This window comes from Sciurus vulgaris, assembly GCF_902686455.1.
Source record: "Sciurus vulgaris genome assembly, chromosome: 16".
Lineage (NCBI taxonomy): Eukaryota > Metazoa > Chordata > Mammalia > Rodentia > Sciuridae > Sciurus > Sciurus vulgaris.
The window spans coordinates 1,059,276-1,076,450 of NC_136477.1; the positions used below are offsets into that span (position 1 = coordinate 1,059,276).

At 60.7% G+C, this 17,175-nt stretch overlaps 1 protein-coding gene across 1 annotated transcript; it reads right to left on the bottom strand.

Annotated features, from left to right (window-relative positions):
• Positions 1 to 1,411: 1,411 nt before the first annotated feature.
• On the bottom strand, positions 1,412 to 11,564 carry LOC306646279 (RNA-binding protein MEX3D-like). Its single transcript, XM_079114840.1, has 2 exons — positions 10,703 to 11,564; positions 1,412 to 3,035 (listed from the first exon to the last, which is right to left on the bottom strand). Exons 1-2 carry the CDS (start codon positions 11,268 to 11,270, stop codon positions 1,663 to 1,665), a joined length of 1,941 nt encoding a protein of 646 aa, XP_078970966.1. The 5' UTR covers positions 11,271 to 11,564; the 3' UTR covers positions 1,412 to 1,662.
• Between the last annotated feature and the right edge of the window lie 5,611 nt (positions 11,565 to 17,175).

The window sequence follows — 17,175 nt, forward strand, 5'->3', positions numbered from 1 at the left end:
GTCTGGAGGCCCACACTCCTAGACCCCAGTGTGTGCGGGGCTGGACTCGGGGCTTCCCGGCCGCGGGGGCGAGTCGCCCCCAGCTGCCTTCACACAGGACGCCTGTCTTTGGAGGCCCACCCTGATTCAGGGCGACTCGTCTCCAGATCCCAATTACGTCTGCACAGACCACACCAGGAGGTCCGGGCACAGCTTTCCTGGGTGGCACTGAAGCACCCCAGATCCCACAACCAGGAGACCGTCTTAAGAGTCATCCCTGTCTTGGGGGTGGGGCGTGGGCAGGTCAGGGGTCCTGACAGACGAGGCTCATCTCCGGCGGCTTCCATCCAAGGTTCAGAGCTCCCGGGTCCTTGAGGCCCCTTATCTCCTCCTGGAAGCCCTCCAGGCCTTCCACACTCCTAGATCTCCTGGGGGGCCGTCCCCCATGATACTCACTCTGGCCTTCTGCCTGTTCCCTGGGGCAGCACATTGTCATGAGTCAACAAGGGTGGTATTCACCGTCCATGGAACACCCCCGGTTGGAGCACCCCGGCCTGGTGGCCACTCCTTCCTCCCCTCCTGGGCTCAACGGCACCCTGGAGAGTTGTCCTGCGGCCTGTGGGCTGCCCCCTGGGTGAGTCGACGAGAACCAGGGCTCACCACTGGGGCTCCACCGGTGTCTTCTGCAGACCCGGAGGCACTGCGGCCAGTCTAGGAGGCGACCTTCCGCCCTGTTTCCAATGGGCACAAAGACTGGCAAACCCCACCCGTGGAGGTGGGCTCCACGTAGGCCTGGCCCAGGAGGGGACAGCCTGCCTCTGCTGGCCCCTGGTAGCGCAGCTGCCCCTCACAAACCCATGCCTGCGGCTGGACCACGGCAGGACCACCGCAGCGCCGGCAGAGAGAGGCTGGAACCAGAGCGGGGGAGGAGCCAGGCCAAGGCCACCCGCCCACACCACACACGGACAGCAGGGCTCACGTGTAGTAAAAAGACTTTATTAAGAAGGCTTTGAAGTCAAAAAATAAAACTCTTGATACAATGTTTTTAACCTTTAAATCAGCTCAGCAAATATATAATCAGTAATTTAGCTGTGTAAGATTAAAGGTCCATTACTTCATTTAAAATAAAATATATTTTTAGTTCTTAAAATTTATTCCATAAAGTACATATTTCCCTATAAATTCCCTACATATACACAAGAGGTAAAAAGTAAAAGTTAAAAAAAAACTTTTAAAAATTTAAAAAATGACAACAAGAACCACAGCAGGGATTCATAATTAAAAAAAGAAACCTCTGGGCGAGACGCCCCGCCGCCCTCCGCCCGCCCGCGGCCGCACCGTCAAACCCCGGACAGGCGAGGCGCGGGCCGCCGCTGTGAACCAGTTTCGTGGGGACCCCCTGGGGGTGTCTTAAATAAAAAGTGCAAGCAGACTTTTCTCTCCGTTTTATTTTAACCTGTCCACTCAATACTGTCATTTGTCAAGAAGCGCGGTGCTGCCGCTGGGCCGCCGGCTGGCCGTCTCCACGCCTGGCACAGGAGTTAAAGCAGTCTCGCATCAGGCTGGCCCCTCGCGCCCGGCCGCGCCCCCGCCCGCCCCGCCCGGCCGGCCCGCCGTCAGGCCCCCAGCGCCGCCGGCAGCGGCCGCGGGCCCGGGGAGGCCCCGGCGACGGTGGAGCGCGCACTAGGAAAAGATATGAATGGCCTGGGTGGCCGGTGTGCGGCACGCGGGGCACTCGGGCTCGCTCTTGCCGCAGATTCGAACCGCGCAGTCCATGCAGAAGAGGTTGTGGCCGCAGGGCACCAGGGCGGCCATGGCCTCGCCCTCAGCGCACACCACGCACTCCCGCGCTGGGGCGGCGGCGGGTGGGCCTGGGGCCCCAGCGGCCGCAGAGGCGGAAGGTTTGCGGTTGCTGTCCGTGGCGCTGGAGTCCAGGGCGGAGGAGGCCGAGGCACTGCTGGGCAGTGAGGTGGCCGCGGAGAAGCTGGCGCTGCTGGAGAAGGGTGGCAGGGAGGTCTGCGGGGGCCGCCAGGGTAGGGCGCCCACCGGGTCGGGGGCGCCGCGCCGCGTCAGCGGGAGCTCCAGGCCCAGGCCTCCAGGCTCGGGCAGCGTGGGCGAATGGCGCGGGGTGCCCGCCGCACTGCTGCGCCGCGCACCCGTGGAGGCGGGCGCTGGGGCCCCGTTGACCGCCGCGCAGCCACTGAAGGCTGGCAGGGGCGCGGCCCGCTCGAAGGGGGCCCAGATGGTGGCCGCCGCGGGCACAGTCAGGTCCAGGGCCAGGAAGTCAAAACCAAAGTCACAGTCCTCGGGGGTGGCCGTCCCTGTGGGGGCTCCAGCGCCGTCCGCGCCGAAAGTGAAGCCCCCATTTCCAGAGCCGCCATAGGGGCTGGCGGGGCCCGCGTCGGGCACCGGCGGCCCTCCACGGTTGCCCGCGTAGAAGGCCTCAGGGGTGCTGGGGGCGCCCAGGGCACTGTCCCCGCGGAGGCCACTTGCGGCCGCGGGGGGCCTCCGCCCGGGGTGGGGGGCCTTGGCCCAGAGGCTGGCGGCGGCCCCCAGCAGGTCCAGGCAGACATCTGTGCCGTTGGCGTGGAAGTCGCTGTCGGGGCCGGCGTCCGTGAAGGCGCCGGTGCGCAGCGTGATGTGCGCCTCGATCTCCTCGCGAGCGCGGTCCACATTCTCAGGCATGCCGGTCACGGCGAACACCGGCTCCTTGTCGCGTCCCGGCGTCACGATGTACGTGTGTGTTCGCTGCTGGATGCGCTTGATCGTGGCGCCCTTGGGCCCCACCACCAGCCCCACCACGCGGTAGGGCACTCGCACCTGGATGGTGGTCTGTCCGGGCAGGTTGGGTGGACCGGGGGCGGCGCCGGGCAGCCCACCCGCCTTGCTCCGAGTGGCACGGATCATGGAGAAGTGCTCGGCTGCTGACAAGATCTCCCGCTTAGCCATCTCCACGTCCTCCTTGCGGCCCGTCACGATGAAGACCGGCTCCTCCCCGCGCACTGGCGTTTTGATGTACGTGTTCGTCTTGGCACGCAGCGCCTTGATCTTGCACCCTGCAAGGGGACGGGAGATCCAATGACCGAGGGCCATCTGCCCGCGGCAGCCTCTGGTGGGAAACGCGTGCAACTCAAGAGCCCCTCCCTGATGCCCCTGTCCCTCCCACCCAGAGCCTCAGTTTCCCCTGGACTGGAAGGGTTGTCTGCTCAAAATTCATCTGCACCAGGAGCCTGGGACTGTTGTGGTCTGAATCCATGTCTCCCCCAAATTACAGGTTGGAAGATAACATCTAGTGGGACAGCACTGAGGTGGGGCCTTTAGGGGGAATGGGGGTACCCTCCTGAATAGGATGGGGTCTCATGAAGGGGGCACTAGGGAGCTGCCCTGGACCTCAGCTGTGAGGACACTCAGAAGGCGTGCCTGCGAAGTCCTGGCCCTCGGGAGCCCCGTGTCTGTGGGTGTCTTGCTCTTGGACTTCCCAGCTTCCAGAGCCTTAAGCATCCCTTTCTGTCATTCAGGTTGCCCAGTCTGAGGCGTTTTGTTACAGCAGCAGGGACATACTACGGCCTGAATTTGGAAGCTGGGTCTCCGTAGATGTAACTGGTTAAACAGGCCATCCTGGACGGAGCAGGGGAGGCCCTAATCCAACACGACTGGTGTCCTCAGAAGAGCCAGTGAAGGCAGAGAGGGGGTGATGGTTCTACAAGGCGGTGGCGGCCAGCATGACACAACACACTGGACCCTGGAGAGGCAGGAAGGCTGCCCGCTGGAGCCTCAGGAGGCAGTGCAGCCTGCCCACCTTGATCCAGGGCTTTTGGCCCAGGCATTTCAAGTCACTTAGTTATGTCAGCACCAGGAAATGACACGGATCCTTGACACCAACTCCTTGTCCACAGTGTGGGGCAGAGTGTCAGAGTGTAAGTGTGGGACAGAGTCTCAGAGTGTAAGTGTGGGACAGAGTGTCAGAGTGTAAGTGTGGGACAGAGTGTCAGAGTATAAGTGTGGGACAGAGTGTCAGAGTGTAAGTGTGGGGACAGAGTGTCAGAGTGTAAGTGTGGGGACAGAGTCTCAGAGTGTAAGTGTGGGACAGAGTGTCAGAGTGTAAGTGTGGGACAGAGTGTCAGAGTGTAAGTGTGGGGACAGAGTGTCAGAGTGTAAGTGTGGGGACAGAGTCTCAGAGTGTAAGTGTGGGACAGAGTGTCAGAGTATAAGTGTGGGGACAGAGTGTCAGAGTGTAAGTGTGGGGACAGAGTGTCAGAGTGTAAGTGTGGGACAGAGTGTCAGAGTGTAAGCGTGGGGACAGAATCTCAGAGTGTAAGTGTGGGACAGAGTGTCAGAGTATAAGTGTGGGGACAGAGTGTCAGAGTGTAAGTGTGGGACAGAGTGTCAGAGTGTAAGTGTGGGACAGAGTGTCAGAGTGTAAGTGTGGGGACAGAGTGTCAGAGTGTAAGTGTGGGACAGAGTGTCAGAGTGTAAGTGTGGGACAGAGTGTCAGAGTGTAAGTGTGGGGACAGAGTGTCAGAGTGTAAGTGTGGGGACAGAGTGTCAGAGTATAAGCGTGGGGACAGAGTGTCAGAGTATAAGTGTGGGGACAGAGTCTCAGAGTGTAAGTGTGGGACAGAGTGTCAGAGTGTAAGTGTGGGGACAGAGTGTCAGAGTATAAGTGTGGGGACAGAGTCTCAGAGTGTAAGTGTGGGACAGAGTGTCAGAGTGTAAGTGTGGGGACAGAGTGTCAGAGTATAAGTGTGGGGACAGAGTCTCAGAGTGTAAGTGTGGGACAGAGTGTCAGAGTGTAAGTGTGGGGACAGAGTGTCAGAGTGTAAGTGTGGGGACAGAGTCTCAGAGTGTAAGTGTGGGGACAGAGTGTCAGAGTGTAAGTGGGGACAGAGTGTCAGAGTATAAGTGTGGGGACAGAGTCTCAGAGTGTAAGTGTGGGACAGAGTCTCAGAGTGTAAGTGTGGGGACAGAGTGTCAGAGTGTAAGTGTGGGACAGTGTCAGAGTATAAGCGTGGGGACAGAGTGTCAGAGTATAAGTGTGGGGACAGAGTGTCAGAGTGTAAGTGTGGGACAGAGTGTCAGAGTGTAAGTGTGGGGACAGAGTGTCAGAGTATAAGCGTGGGGACAGAGTGTCAGAGTATAAGCGTGGGGACAGAGTGTCAGAGTATAAGCGTGGGGACAGAGTGTCAGAGTGTAAGTGTGGGGACAGAGTGTCAGAGTATAAGCGTGGGGACAGAGTGTCAGAGTATAAGCGTGGGGACAGAGTGTCAGAGTGTAAGTGTGGGGACAGAGTGTCAGAGTGTAAGCGTGGGGACAGAGTGTCAGAGTGTAAGCGTGGGGACAGAGTGTCAGAGTGTAAGTGTGGGGACAGAGTGTCAGAGTGTAAGCGTGGGGACAGAGTGTCAGAGTATAAGCGTGGGGACAGAGTGTCAGAGTATAAGCGTGGGGACAGAGTGTCAGAGTATAAGCGTGGGGACAGAGTGTCAGAGTATAAGCGTGGGGACAGAGTCTCAGAGTGTAAGCGTGGGGACAGAGTGTCAGAGTATAAGCGTGGGGACAGAGTGTCAGAGTATAAGTGTGGGGACAGAGTCTCAGAGTGTAAGTGTGGGACAGAGTGTCAGAGTGTAAGTGTGGGACAGAGTGTCAGAGTATAAGCGTGGGGACAGAGTGTCAGAGTATAAGCGTGGGGACAGAGTGTCAGAGTGTAAGTGTGGGGACAGAGTGTCAGAGTATAAGTGTGGGACAGAGTGTCAGAGTGTAAGTGTGGGGACAGAGTGTCAGAGTGTAAGTGTGGGGACAGAGTGTCAGAGTATAAGTGTGGGACAGAGTGTCAGAGTGTAAGTGTGGGGACAGAGTGTCAGAGTATAAGTGTGGGACAGAGTGTCAGAGTGTAAGTGTGGGCAGAGTGTCAAGGGGAGTGGCTCCTGGGCCAGGACTCAGGACCCCTTGAGAGGCCCAGGTGGGTCTCTGAGGGGATATAGCCAGGTGCCTTTGTCAGTGCTGGAGAACTGGGGGTCCAACCTGCAGGAGACAAGAATCTTTGACCATGGCAGTCACTACTGTCTGGGCAGCCCTGGGCATGTAAAGACCACTGTGGCCTGCCCAGGCCTGGCCATCCGCACCAGCAAACCCAGGCCGGGTCAGGCATCTGCTGCCTCCCCACAGCCTCTTTCTGGGAGGCAGAGGCCACACATGCACACTGTTTCAGGATCAGCAGGGGGCAGAGGGTAACAGTGTTGCTAATGTCCCCAGGAATTGGACATAGAAAATCAGCAGGACCATAAGGTTTGACCAGGAAGAAGCCACCCAGACAGCACATGGGTCAGAAGATGGGACAGCAGGGCAGGGTCAGTGGCCCCAAGTGTTTAGTGGGGGCCACTGGAAGGTGGCAGGGGCAGACCAATCTGAGGACAGCGGCCTCTCCACCCAGGGCTTCCAGCAAGGAGGCCACACACCCCAAGGAAGGGCGGCTAACTTTCTGGTTACCTCCTGAGCACAGGCCACTCGTGCTACACACAAGTCCTCCTGAGTCTCCAGCACTGAGTCCCTGGCCAACTTGCCTCACTGGTACCCCAAACCTCTACCTAGCGTGCGACTCCACCCATACTGCCCATGGGGGCGTGGCCACTCACTCCCCAGCAATTTCCCGGTCACCTCTTGCCACCTACACACCCACGCGTCAAGAGCCCTGCTCCTCAGGCCCACCTTGCCCTCTCCACTCCTCTAGGAAGCCCGCCCGGCTGGGGTCTGGACCCCTGTGCACACGGGGTCTCCTGTGCTCCATGGCTGGCACTGCACGGCCAGGGTGGTGGTCTAGGAACCCTTCCTGGGCAGCAGAAGCACACCTGGCTGGGAGGGGCTTTCAGTCCCTGGAAGGAGGACTGCGACCTGCTGGGCCCCAGCTGCGCACTCCAAGCAGAGAGGGGAGGAAATCAGGGTGCAGAGCAAGGGCACGGGATTCATCAGGGCGGGGCTCCCTGGGATGGACTCTGGTTCGGGTCCTTCTACCACAACCCCCCACCCTCACAGCAGGAGGGCACCGGACAGCCACAGCCCAACTGGGCTGACTGCGATGAGGAGGGGGACAGGGTGTGGAGGGACGGGCGAGAGGCCCAGGTGAAGGGGCGTGTGGCGGGAGCCAGCAGCTTCCCCTCGCCTGCCCCATCCTGCCCCGTCCCAGAGGGCAGGGTGGAAGCCTGATGGCCAAGAGGTCTCAAGGGGAGACCCCAAGCCCAGTGCAACTGGATGTCATCTGCCCCAACTCCCACCCACAAGCCCCTGTGCAGTGGCAGAGGCGGGCGAGGAGAGGGAGCTGTATCTCTGCCCTCTGGCACAGTGGGACAAGAGAGGATGGTGGCAGGGGCGAGCCCCAGGCCGGGGGTCCTAGGAGCTACCAGAGTCAGTTAAGGATGAAGTGCAGATTCCTGGGCCCCGCCCGATTCCAACTCTGGTGACCACGCCAGAGGCTGGCCCAAGCCCTGACCTGCCCCAGTAACGCCCACCATCCTCTCTATGTTTGGACACCGGCCCCACACAGAGCCTAGACCAGTGGGCATGGCTCGACTGGTCCCACACTGGGCATGCTCAGTACAGCAGGTGTGACACTGGGGATCTGCAGGGTCCCACAGGCACAAGGCAGAGTCCCCCCAACATCACAGCACCATCCCTAGACACCAGAAAAGCACAGAGGTATCGGGTGGGGGACTGCCGGGCGCCCAGGGCTAGGGCAGGCACAGGTACGGGGAGGAGTGAGGACCTGGGCCCCCTGGGCTGAGCAGGTAGTCTGAGGCCACTGTTCTCTGCCTGGGAGGACGGCAGAGAGAAAAGGAATCCTGGTGGCTTCTATCCACGTCCTGCCTCCTGCACCGTTCCCTCCAGCACGCCCTGGCACTGAGCACCCTTCCACAGCCAGGCCAGGGTCCTGCCTGGGAAACCTGCAGCGGGAGGCGGCTGCATGGCACAGATGTGTAGGGGCAGGGCAGGAGAAGGTAGCTGGGAGAGTCTCAGATGGAACCCTCAGGTAGCGTGCAGTGGCCTCTGGGTGGCCTTCGCTGACCCACTGGGCATCTCTACTCTGTCTCCCCACAAGAAGGCTCAAGTTCTTCTTATCCACCCCCTGCAGACCCTCACTCTGGCCTGCCCCTCTCCACCTATGACCAGCAGTTCCCTCCCTATCTAGACCTGAGAAGCAGCAAGGACCTTCTCTAGGACCCACAGACAAGGCAGGACCAGTGGAGGCCAGCAGAGGCTAGCTCAATAAAGATATAGGCATGCCAGATGTGGCGGCCATGCCCGTGATCCAGCTCTCCAGACCCTGAAGCAGGAGGATCATCACAAATTCAAGGAAGGCCTCAGCAAGTTAGTGAGACCCTGTATCAAAGAAAAAAATAAAACGGGCTGAGGCCCAGCTCAGTGGTAGTGGGGCCCTGGGTTCAGTCTGCAGCATGCCCTGCCCCCATGGAAAAGATGGAGCTGACGAAGAAAAAGAGAGCTGCTTCTGCCCAGGACTCACGGAGTGTAACGACCGTACTGTGCCCCCGGAGGCCCTGGAACCATTCAAGGACTAAGGAAACAGGCTCAAGGAGAGGACCACACCAGGTCTTGGGGGAGGCCAGACAGGTGTCCCTCTCCTGCCCTCCACGGGAGGGCAGCATAAACCTGGGGTGTGACAGGAGTCCCAGGGTGGAGGATGGGGTACAGAGCAGAGAGACAGCGTAGGCAGGGCTAAGATACAAAGGACTGGACACACTTGACAACTGATGTGGGGGGAGCCGGGAGCCACAGGTGGGTTCTGAAGCTCGGGAGGGGCGGGTTGTTGAAGCTGGCATCCTGGCCTGGTGCTCAGGGTTCCTTCCCTGGTGCCCTGTGCCCACTTATGGGGAGGCTACTGTGTGTCCTGATGAGCTGGGACTGGAAGTAGCATCTTGTTTGAGAATCCTCAAAACAACCCCATGGGCAGTGCTATCTTCTCCAGCTCAGAAGGAGGGGCTGTTGTCCACTCAGGGCCAGGGGAACACTGCAGCATGCAGGCTGAGTGCTCAGGGTCCCCGGTATCCCAGGGTTGCCTTGCTGTCTGCTGCATGCAAGATGCCAGCCTGGCACGAGACAAGGGCTGCCAAGTGTACAACCAGGAGATCGGGGCCAAACCTGGTGCTCCCAGGGGGGTTCCCCATGACCCTGCCTCTAAAGCATGCTCAGCCTGAGGTCCTGGGGCCAGATGTGCTCTGCTGACCCCACCCGGAGTGGCTGCAGACCTCTAAGGACCTTTAGGTGTCAGGACACCTGCTTTCACACAGAACACACCCCCCTTTCCCGCAGGACTTGCCTGGTGAACTGCGCAGAAGACCCCAGGCCTGAGCTGCAGGTCTGTTCCCACCAGCTTTTAGACACAGTACAAAGGAGCTGGCCCAGGGGCCTGTGTGGGAAGGCAGCAAGGGGGTGTGAAAACAGCAGTCCTGCCCAGGATCCTGCTGTCGGGACAGAGGGCTCAGCGAGCCACCCATCCCACTGCCTCATGATGGTCCTAGCGCAGCACAATGCCTGACCCTCAGTATGTTCCCACACAAGGTGAACAAATGAATGATGGAAAGACAAGGGTGCTTGCTGGGCGACTGCTCCTCCCACCTGGAACTAGGAGAAGGCGGTGCTGAGGGGGGGCATCCTGTGGTCCCCTGCCTGCATCCAGGGTAACAGGTTACCTTGTGGTTCAAATCCCCCACATCCTTCTTTGGCTCCCTTTACTGAGAGTCCAGAGGCTGCCCTCCAGCCTGAGTGTCTGGCAGCCCCACCTCCAGCCCCACCTAGCCCCACCCTGAGTTCTAGAACCTGGCTGATCACAGGCGTGCAGCAGGGAGCTAGAAGCAGGGAGGGGCAGGTGGGAAGGAAGGAGAAAGTTGAGGCCAGTGAGGTGGTGGGGGAGGAGGACAGGATGATAACGGGCGGTGGGTGTGTGCTGGGGCTGGGCACTGCCCACCACCCGCCTGCCCGCCCCACAGCTAGAGGGCCAATGAGCATCGGCCAGCCTGATGTCACCCTGCAAATCCAGCCTGGCTCTCTAACAAAGAGAACAATGGGGCGGGCAACAGGGACGCTCTGACAATGCTGCTGCCGGGACCCCCACACCCTGGGCCTGCCCAGTGCCGGCCTGTGGAGGAGGGCTGTGGAGGTGCCCCAGAAACAGCTCTGCAGCTGCCCCTTCCACAATCCGGGATCCCTGACGAGGGGCACAGAGACGGTCAAGGCATCTCTCACATCCCTTAGCAACCCACCCTGAACGGGTCCTTAGATTGGGGGCGCTGGGAGGCCCCCTCTCCATGTTGCCAGATTTCCCTCCTTGACCCTGCAGGCCCTCCCTGAACCACCTCCAAATCTGAGCCGGCCCCGCCCCATGCCTGTGGCGGGGGTAAAGCGCCCACCGCCCAGCCCGGGCCATACTCCCATCCCTGTCTTGGGGTGTCCCTGCAGGCGGCGGGGGGGTGCTGGACATCGGCTGCTGGCATAAGCCTGTACTCGCTGCAGTCGCCCAGACAAAGGCGGCGGAGGGCCTGAGAGCGATGGGAGGAGCGCGGGATGCGCCCAACTTTCTCCCACGGCCGGCGGCTGGACAAAGGCTCAAGGCGGCCACCCAGGCCGGAGCCCACGCGGGGCGTGTCCAGTGCTCAGCCACGGGTTGGGCCGTGGAGAACCCCTCCTGGGGCAGGCGGTGCCCCCGACGGCGGCCACTCACCCTGGCGACCCACGATCTCGGCGACATGCTCCGAGCTGGGCACCGGCACGCACTCGGTCATGTTCACGCTCTTCTTGCGGCTGCCGATCACGCTCATCTGCTCGGCCAGCAGCGTCGGGGGGCCCAGAGCCGAGGGATGGGGCGCGAAGCCGGCGAACAGGTCAGGCGGCGACGGCCGGGGCGGCGGCGGAGGAGGGCTCACGTCGGGCTCCAGCAGCGGCAGCGCGCCAGGGGCCACGACGGGCGCCACAGCCAGGGACGCGCCGGCCTCCGGCCCGTCGGGGGGCGCAGGCTCGGCCTCCCCGCCGTCCACGCCGCCCGCCGCGCCGTCCCCGCCGCCCGCCGCCGGCCCCTCTTCCTCCGGGCCGCCGGCGGCCCCCAGCCCCAAAGCGGACAGCTGGTCCAGCGCCAGGCGCAGCGCGGCGGCCGCGTCGTCGGGCTCGGGCGGCGGCCGGGGCGCGGCCTCCTCGGCGCCCGGGGGCGGGGGGCGCGGGCTGGGGTCCCCGCCGGTCGCAGCCCCCGGCCCGCCGCCCCCGCCGCCGTCCGGCTGGCCGGTGGAGCCGGGCATGGCGGGCGCTAGCGCTCGGGCCCGCGCTCCTGCCGCTCGGCCGCCGGCCGCCCGCGCCGCCGCCCGCGCCGCCCTCCGCCTCTGCGAGCTCGGCCGCCGGCCGCCGGCATCCAGCGGCGGGGCGGGGGCGGCCGGGCGGGGGCGGCGGCGCGGGGCTGCTCGGGCCGGGCCGGGGGCGGCCGCGACTCTCTGCTGCTCGGCGGGCTGCGGCGGCTCCTGGCGGCCGAGGCGGCGGCGGCGGCGCGGGACGCTCCTGCCCTCCCGCCGCCCGCCGCCCGCCTCCCGGCCGCGCGCCCCGCCCCACCCCGCCCCGCCCTCCGACGTCACCGCGACCAACAATGGGCGGCCGCAACGCGCACGCGCGGGCCGGGCCGGCGGTCACGTGGCAGCCCCGCCCCCGCCGTGGGCGCGGACCTGGGCGTCCGCATGTGCGGGCGCCGCGAGCTGAAGTCCCCCGCTCCGGTGGCCCCGGCTTCCCTGCGCCCCGCGCCAGCCCTCCCTCCTCCTGCCAGGGACCCCGCTCCACGTGGCGCCCCCGGAACTGGGGCTCCTCGAGACGGTGCCGTGCTCCGAGGCAGGCGCCCTCCTACTCGCCCCCACTGGAAAGGTCAGCACCGGCTGGGAGTGGCTGTGCACCCCAAGCCCCAAACCTCCGCCTGGGTGGTGCTCCGGGGGTGGGGAGGCTCCCACAATCCCGAGCCCACGGGCCCACTCTCTTTTGAGGTGCCCTGCGCAGGGGATGTGGCCCTGCCTCGGGGTTCTGAGAGCAGCCTGGCGTGTCCACCTGCAAAGCCGCCCAGTGCCAGGGGCCCAGCCTTCAGCAACCTGTGGACCTGCTGGGCTTCCGTGAGATTTCTCCAGGTGGACCGGCTGGGATAGACCCATTCTGGCTGAGGGCGCAGCCTCGGGCCAACTGAGTCTGGGTGGGCGGGGCAGCCTGTCCCCCTCCTGTCTCCCCTGCTCGCCTTGCCTGGGCTGGTCCCGGATCTTTCCATCTCCTCTCGCAGCTGCAGCCATACACGCTGACTTGTCCATCATCACTTGTCACTTCTGCCTACACAGGTGCGGGTCAGAGTCGCGATGAACGTCCTGGCACCAGCCTAGGTGGGTTCCTCTGCCCAGAGCCTTCCTCGCCGCTGTGAAACGTCGTTCCTGACCCCTGCCCGCATACAGCCTCCGTTCCTCTCTTGACTTGGAATTGACGATTACGTTCAGATACCTTACGGAGGCCTTCCCTTCCCTACCTCCTCTTCTCCTGCCAGTTGCTCCACCTCCCTCCCTCTGAGGAGTTGGGGTGGCATCCAAGAGGAGGCATGGGGGTGCCTATGGAGGAGGAAGCTGGGCTCTGGAGAGGCCCTGGAGACACGGTGCCTGACCAGGTCTACCCCTGCCACCCTGCAGCAAAGAGAGAACAAGAGAGGCCCTGGAGTTAAAGACAGTATCAGAGAGCCAGGTCCTCCCGCACACGTGGCCGGGAGGCTGAGGCAGGAGGATGGCAAGTTCCAGGACCACCTAGAATTGGGCTCACTAGAGGCAACTTAGTGAAACCCTGTTGTGAAATAAAAATAAGGGCCAGAGGTGTAGTTCAGTGGCAGAGCCTTCCAGGTTTAATCTCCAGTGCTAGAAATAAAAGCTTAAAAAAGTTCAAGGTTCAAGACAGACCCAATTAATCTTTCCTTTTTCTTTTTTATTCTGGTGTTGGGATGGAACCCAGGGCCTCACACATGCTAGTGAAGTGCTCTACTACTGAGCCACCCCCCCCCCCCTTTTTTTTTTTTTAAATAATTTTGAGACAGGGTCTTACTAAGTTGTCCAGTCTGGCCTTGAACTTGCCATCATCCTGCCTCAGCCTTCCAAGCAGCTGTGATGACAGGTGTGGCCAGCGCACCTGGCTCCTGGTCATCTTGATGAAGCTGGGTGTTGGCATGTGGAACTTCCCAGGGTCTGTTTGATGTATGTTTAAAACCTTCCATATTAAAAAATATTTTAAAAAGTTTTAGGAAGCATCCTTTGATTGAAGTGGAAATGTTTGTGGATGAAGAGAGCATCAAGCCCCCACCCCATGGGGCCTGGGTGGACATGGGGTGGAATCAAGGTGGGGACAGGAGGCTGCTGTGGGTGTGGGTGGGGGGCGGGGTGGTCCCACCCCTACAGTATGTGTGGTATTGGGGATTGAGCCTGGGGGGCTCTTTTTTTTTTAGACAGAGTTCTCCCTAAGTCACTGTGGCTGGTACTGAACTTCTGATCCTCCTGCCTCAACCTCCCAAGTGGCTGACGTGACAGTCTTGTGCCACGGGCTTGGCTGGCCTCTTTCTGCATATTTAAGTGGGAGCTGGGGTTGCACCTCAGTGGTGGAGTGCTTGCCCAGCACGGGCAAGGCCCTGGGTTTAGTCCCTAGCACTGCAAAAGTAAAAATTCCAGGAAAAAACAGGTAAAGAAGAGTAGTGTGCCGGGCACAGTGGTGCGTGTCTGCAACCCCAGGGACTCGGGAGACTGACAGAGTGTGGCAAGTTCCAGCCAACCTTGTCAACTTAGCAAGGCCCTGCCTCAAAATGAAGAATAGAAGGGCCGGGGCATTGGAAGACAGTAGCACATCCAGAAGTCCCACGTCTAACGGGCACCCAGCCTCGAGCAAGTACTTACACTCACAGGTTCACAGCGGCCGAGAGGAGGAAAGCACCCAGGTGTGCAGGAGCAGGGGACCAGATCAACCGCAGGCCCCATCCACACTCGGAGCTCCTGACCAGGGTCTGGAGTAAGGTGACACAGGTGCAGTGCTGATGGACCTGGGACCTCGTGCTCAGAGCCAGACACAAGGACACTGTGTGACCAGAGATGTCCAGAAGAGATGAATCCAGAGGCAGGATGTGCCAGGGACGGGTTGGGGAGCAAGAAGGTTGTGGGGCGCTGGGCACAGTGGAGTGCGATCTGGGAGACTGAGGCAGGAGAGCCACAAGTTCAAGGACAGCCTGAGCAACTTAGTGAGACCCTGTCTGGAGACGTGGCACAGTGGTCGTGTTCAATCCTCTGTACCTACCCCTCCCCCCAAAAAAAGAAAAGGCTGTCAAGTCTTGTTTTCATATGAAGACTTCAGTGATCTTTGATTTAAAAGGGAAGAATCCTATATATGTGTATTATTTAGTCTAGTTTGTTTTTGTTCTCTGGTAGTGGGGATTAAGCCCAGGGGCAGTTTACTTCTGAGCCAATACTTCAGTTGCTTAATTCCTTGCTAAACTGCTGAGGCTGGTTTCCAACTTGTGATCCTCCTGCTTCAGCCTCCTGAACTGCTGGAATTACAGGTGTGTGCCACCACACCGGGTTATTATTTACAATTTTAAAAGTATTAGGGGAAGGGGCTGGGGATATAGCTCAGTTGGTAGAGTGCTTGCCACACATGCACAAGGCCCTGGGTTCGATCCCCAGTGCCACCCCCCACCCCCCCAAAAAAAAAAAAAAAAAAAAGTAGGACAAGAGCCAGGCTTGGTAGTGCATGCCTGTAATCTCAGTGGCTTGGGAGGCTGAGACAGGAGGATCTCAAGTTCAAAGCCAGCCTCAGCCTCAGCAAAAGTGCGGCACTGAGTAACTCAGACCCTGTCTCTAAATGAAATACAATATAGGGCTGGGGATGTGGCTCAGTGGTTGAGTGCCCCTGAGTTCAATCCCTGGTACCGCCCCCCACAAAGAAAAGCATTAGGGCAAGATCTTAATAAGGAAGGAAGATAGGTGGTAAAGCAGCAGGCGCTGCATACATACAAGTTGTGTCCCAGAAACGCTGGCCTCCCGGATGTGAACTGGAAGCCCTGACCCCAGCCTACAGCCTCAGGAATGGTTCTGTGGTGATCAGACATCTGGAGGCTGACTCTGAGAAGATGCTCAGGGAAGAGAGGCTCATGGATTTATTTTCTTTGGCTACAGACATTTTTTTTGTCATCTTGTGGGTTTGGGGATCCAGGTAGGCCCTGTCCTGTCAGGCCCCAGACCTGGCCCCAGGTGGTTGAGCTTTGCCTCTTCTAGATGGGCACATAGATAAGCTCTGTGCTCACTCCTGGGGCAGGTTCCTTGCACTCAGCCTAAATTTATTTTTGTCTTTTTTTTTTTCCTTCTCAAGATTCCCAGCCAAAGCCAGATGTGTCGGCCACACCTGTCATCCTAGTGACTTAGGAGGCTGAAGCAGGAGGATGGCAGGTTCAAGGTCAGCCTGGGCAATGGAGGGAGACCCTGTTTCAAAATAAAAAAGGGTTGGGATGCAGCTCAGTGGTAAAACAAAAGGTTCTCTCAGGAGGCCCTGCACCGAGCCCCTTCCCAGCTCCCATGTGGCCTCTGTGGGTGCCCGTGGCCTGCCTGTTGTTCCATGCTGGCCCTCTGGCCCCACATGCACTCTCCAGACTGGCCCCAGAGAGACTAAGGCTGGGATCTGGAGACAGGCTTCAGGTCCCCTGAGTCTTGGAATGTGTGTGTGTTTTAATTCAAATATATAATTGACATCTATCAAAATTCTCCCTTTTAGAAGTGGACAGCTATGCAGATTTTAGGACAGTCAAGACTTGTGCATCCGCCGGCGCTGTCAGGGCTGGGCTTCATCTCCAGGAGAGGAGTGGACAAGGGGAGGGGAGATGGGGAGCACAGCACCTGCTTCCCATGCAGCCAGCGAGGCTGGGGCCACCACCCTCCCCCACCGGACCTCGAGGTGCCCTCAGCCCCCAAGGCGAGGGTGTGGGCACAGGGCCAGGGGACACAGAAGACACTGCTGCCTCCTGGGGCAGTGTGAGCACCTGAGGCCCTGGCCGCTGTCTCACAGTGCAGGCCAGGGCCGGACTGGCGCGGGCACTCGGAGGGCATGCCACCCCGCACAGGTCCTGGGCCCAGGCCCTCACCCCCCATCCTGCAGCAGCCACTGGGGTGTGGGGCCTCTGCCCACTCCGGCTCCCTCCCAAGGCCTGCGAGGGAACGTAACAGGTGCCTGACTGGCCTCACACTCAGGCCCCATGTCCACTCCGAGAGCCCACTTTTGGATGCAGGCTGGCCTCTATAACACTGGACTGCATCACCTGGGCCCACTGGGGCCCTGGGGAGAGAGGAGAGTTCAGAGGGACCCGAGCCTGGGAAGGAGGTGACAGCTCTGTGTTGGATGGACTGATGGAGGAGGGTCCTGGTGTGGAATCGGGGGTCATTCCACCTTCACAACCATGTGTGGAACCTGGCCCTGTCTCATGGCTGCAAACACCTCTGAGGTCAGTGACCAACTGGGCCTCTTGGGGGCGGAAGGCCAGGCAGAGACAGAAGTCCCCTTAAGGGTTGGGCAAAAGGAGGACAGTCTCGTTCGCCAAGACCCTGCCCCCCTGTGGGATGGGGACAGAGCCCGGGATCAGCAGGGGTCTTGGGTGCCATGGAGCTGGGCAGATACTCTGGAGGCTCAGGTCCAGGGCATCCCCACCTCGCTGGGCCAGGCAGTTGGGGATTAAGGCGGGCTGCTGAGGGTCTGGGGCGAGTGGGAGCCCAGGGTCAGGGTGTGCGAGATCCTGGGCCGCTGCGGCCCAGGGGACCTCCTGGAGCACATCCTCCTTTTCCATTCCTTCTGGTGTGAGGGGGGTGGGTCTGACCTCACTGGGCAGTGGAACACGACCATGACCAAGTGCACTGGACCATGGCGGGCCTGGGGCTCCAGAAGCCCCTGAAGGGGTTTAGAAGAACGTCCAGCAGGTACCCATCTTTCTGGCAACTTCCTGCTTTTTATTTCACTGTTATCCCTGGGTTCAGGGTGTTGGCAGGGTGGGGAGCCTTGCCCCAGCCCCACTGCCACCCTTTCATCATCCACTGCCAGGTGCTAGTCCAGGGACCCTGACCCCTGGGTCACCTGGCCCTGCCTGGATGGGCTCCCACCCCACGGGCACAGAGAAGCCCTGGA

Bases quoted from the DNA above. Each gene is read 5' to 3' on its own strand.
- LOC306646279 (XM_079114840.1), bottom strand. From the start codon at position 11,270: ATGCCCGGCTCCACCGGCCAGCCGGACGGCGGCGGGGGCGGCGGGCCG. The intron at 3,036-10,702 runs GTGAGTGGCCGC...GTCCCCTTGCAG, and splicing joins CGAGATCGTGGGTCGCCAGG to GGTGCAAGATCAAGGCGCTG.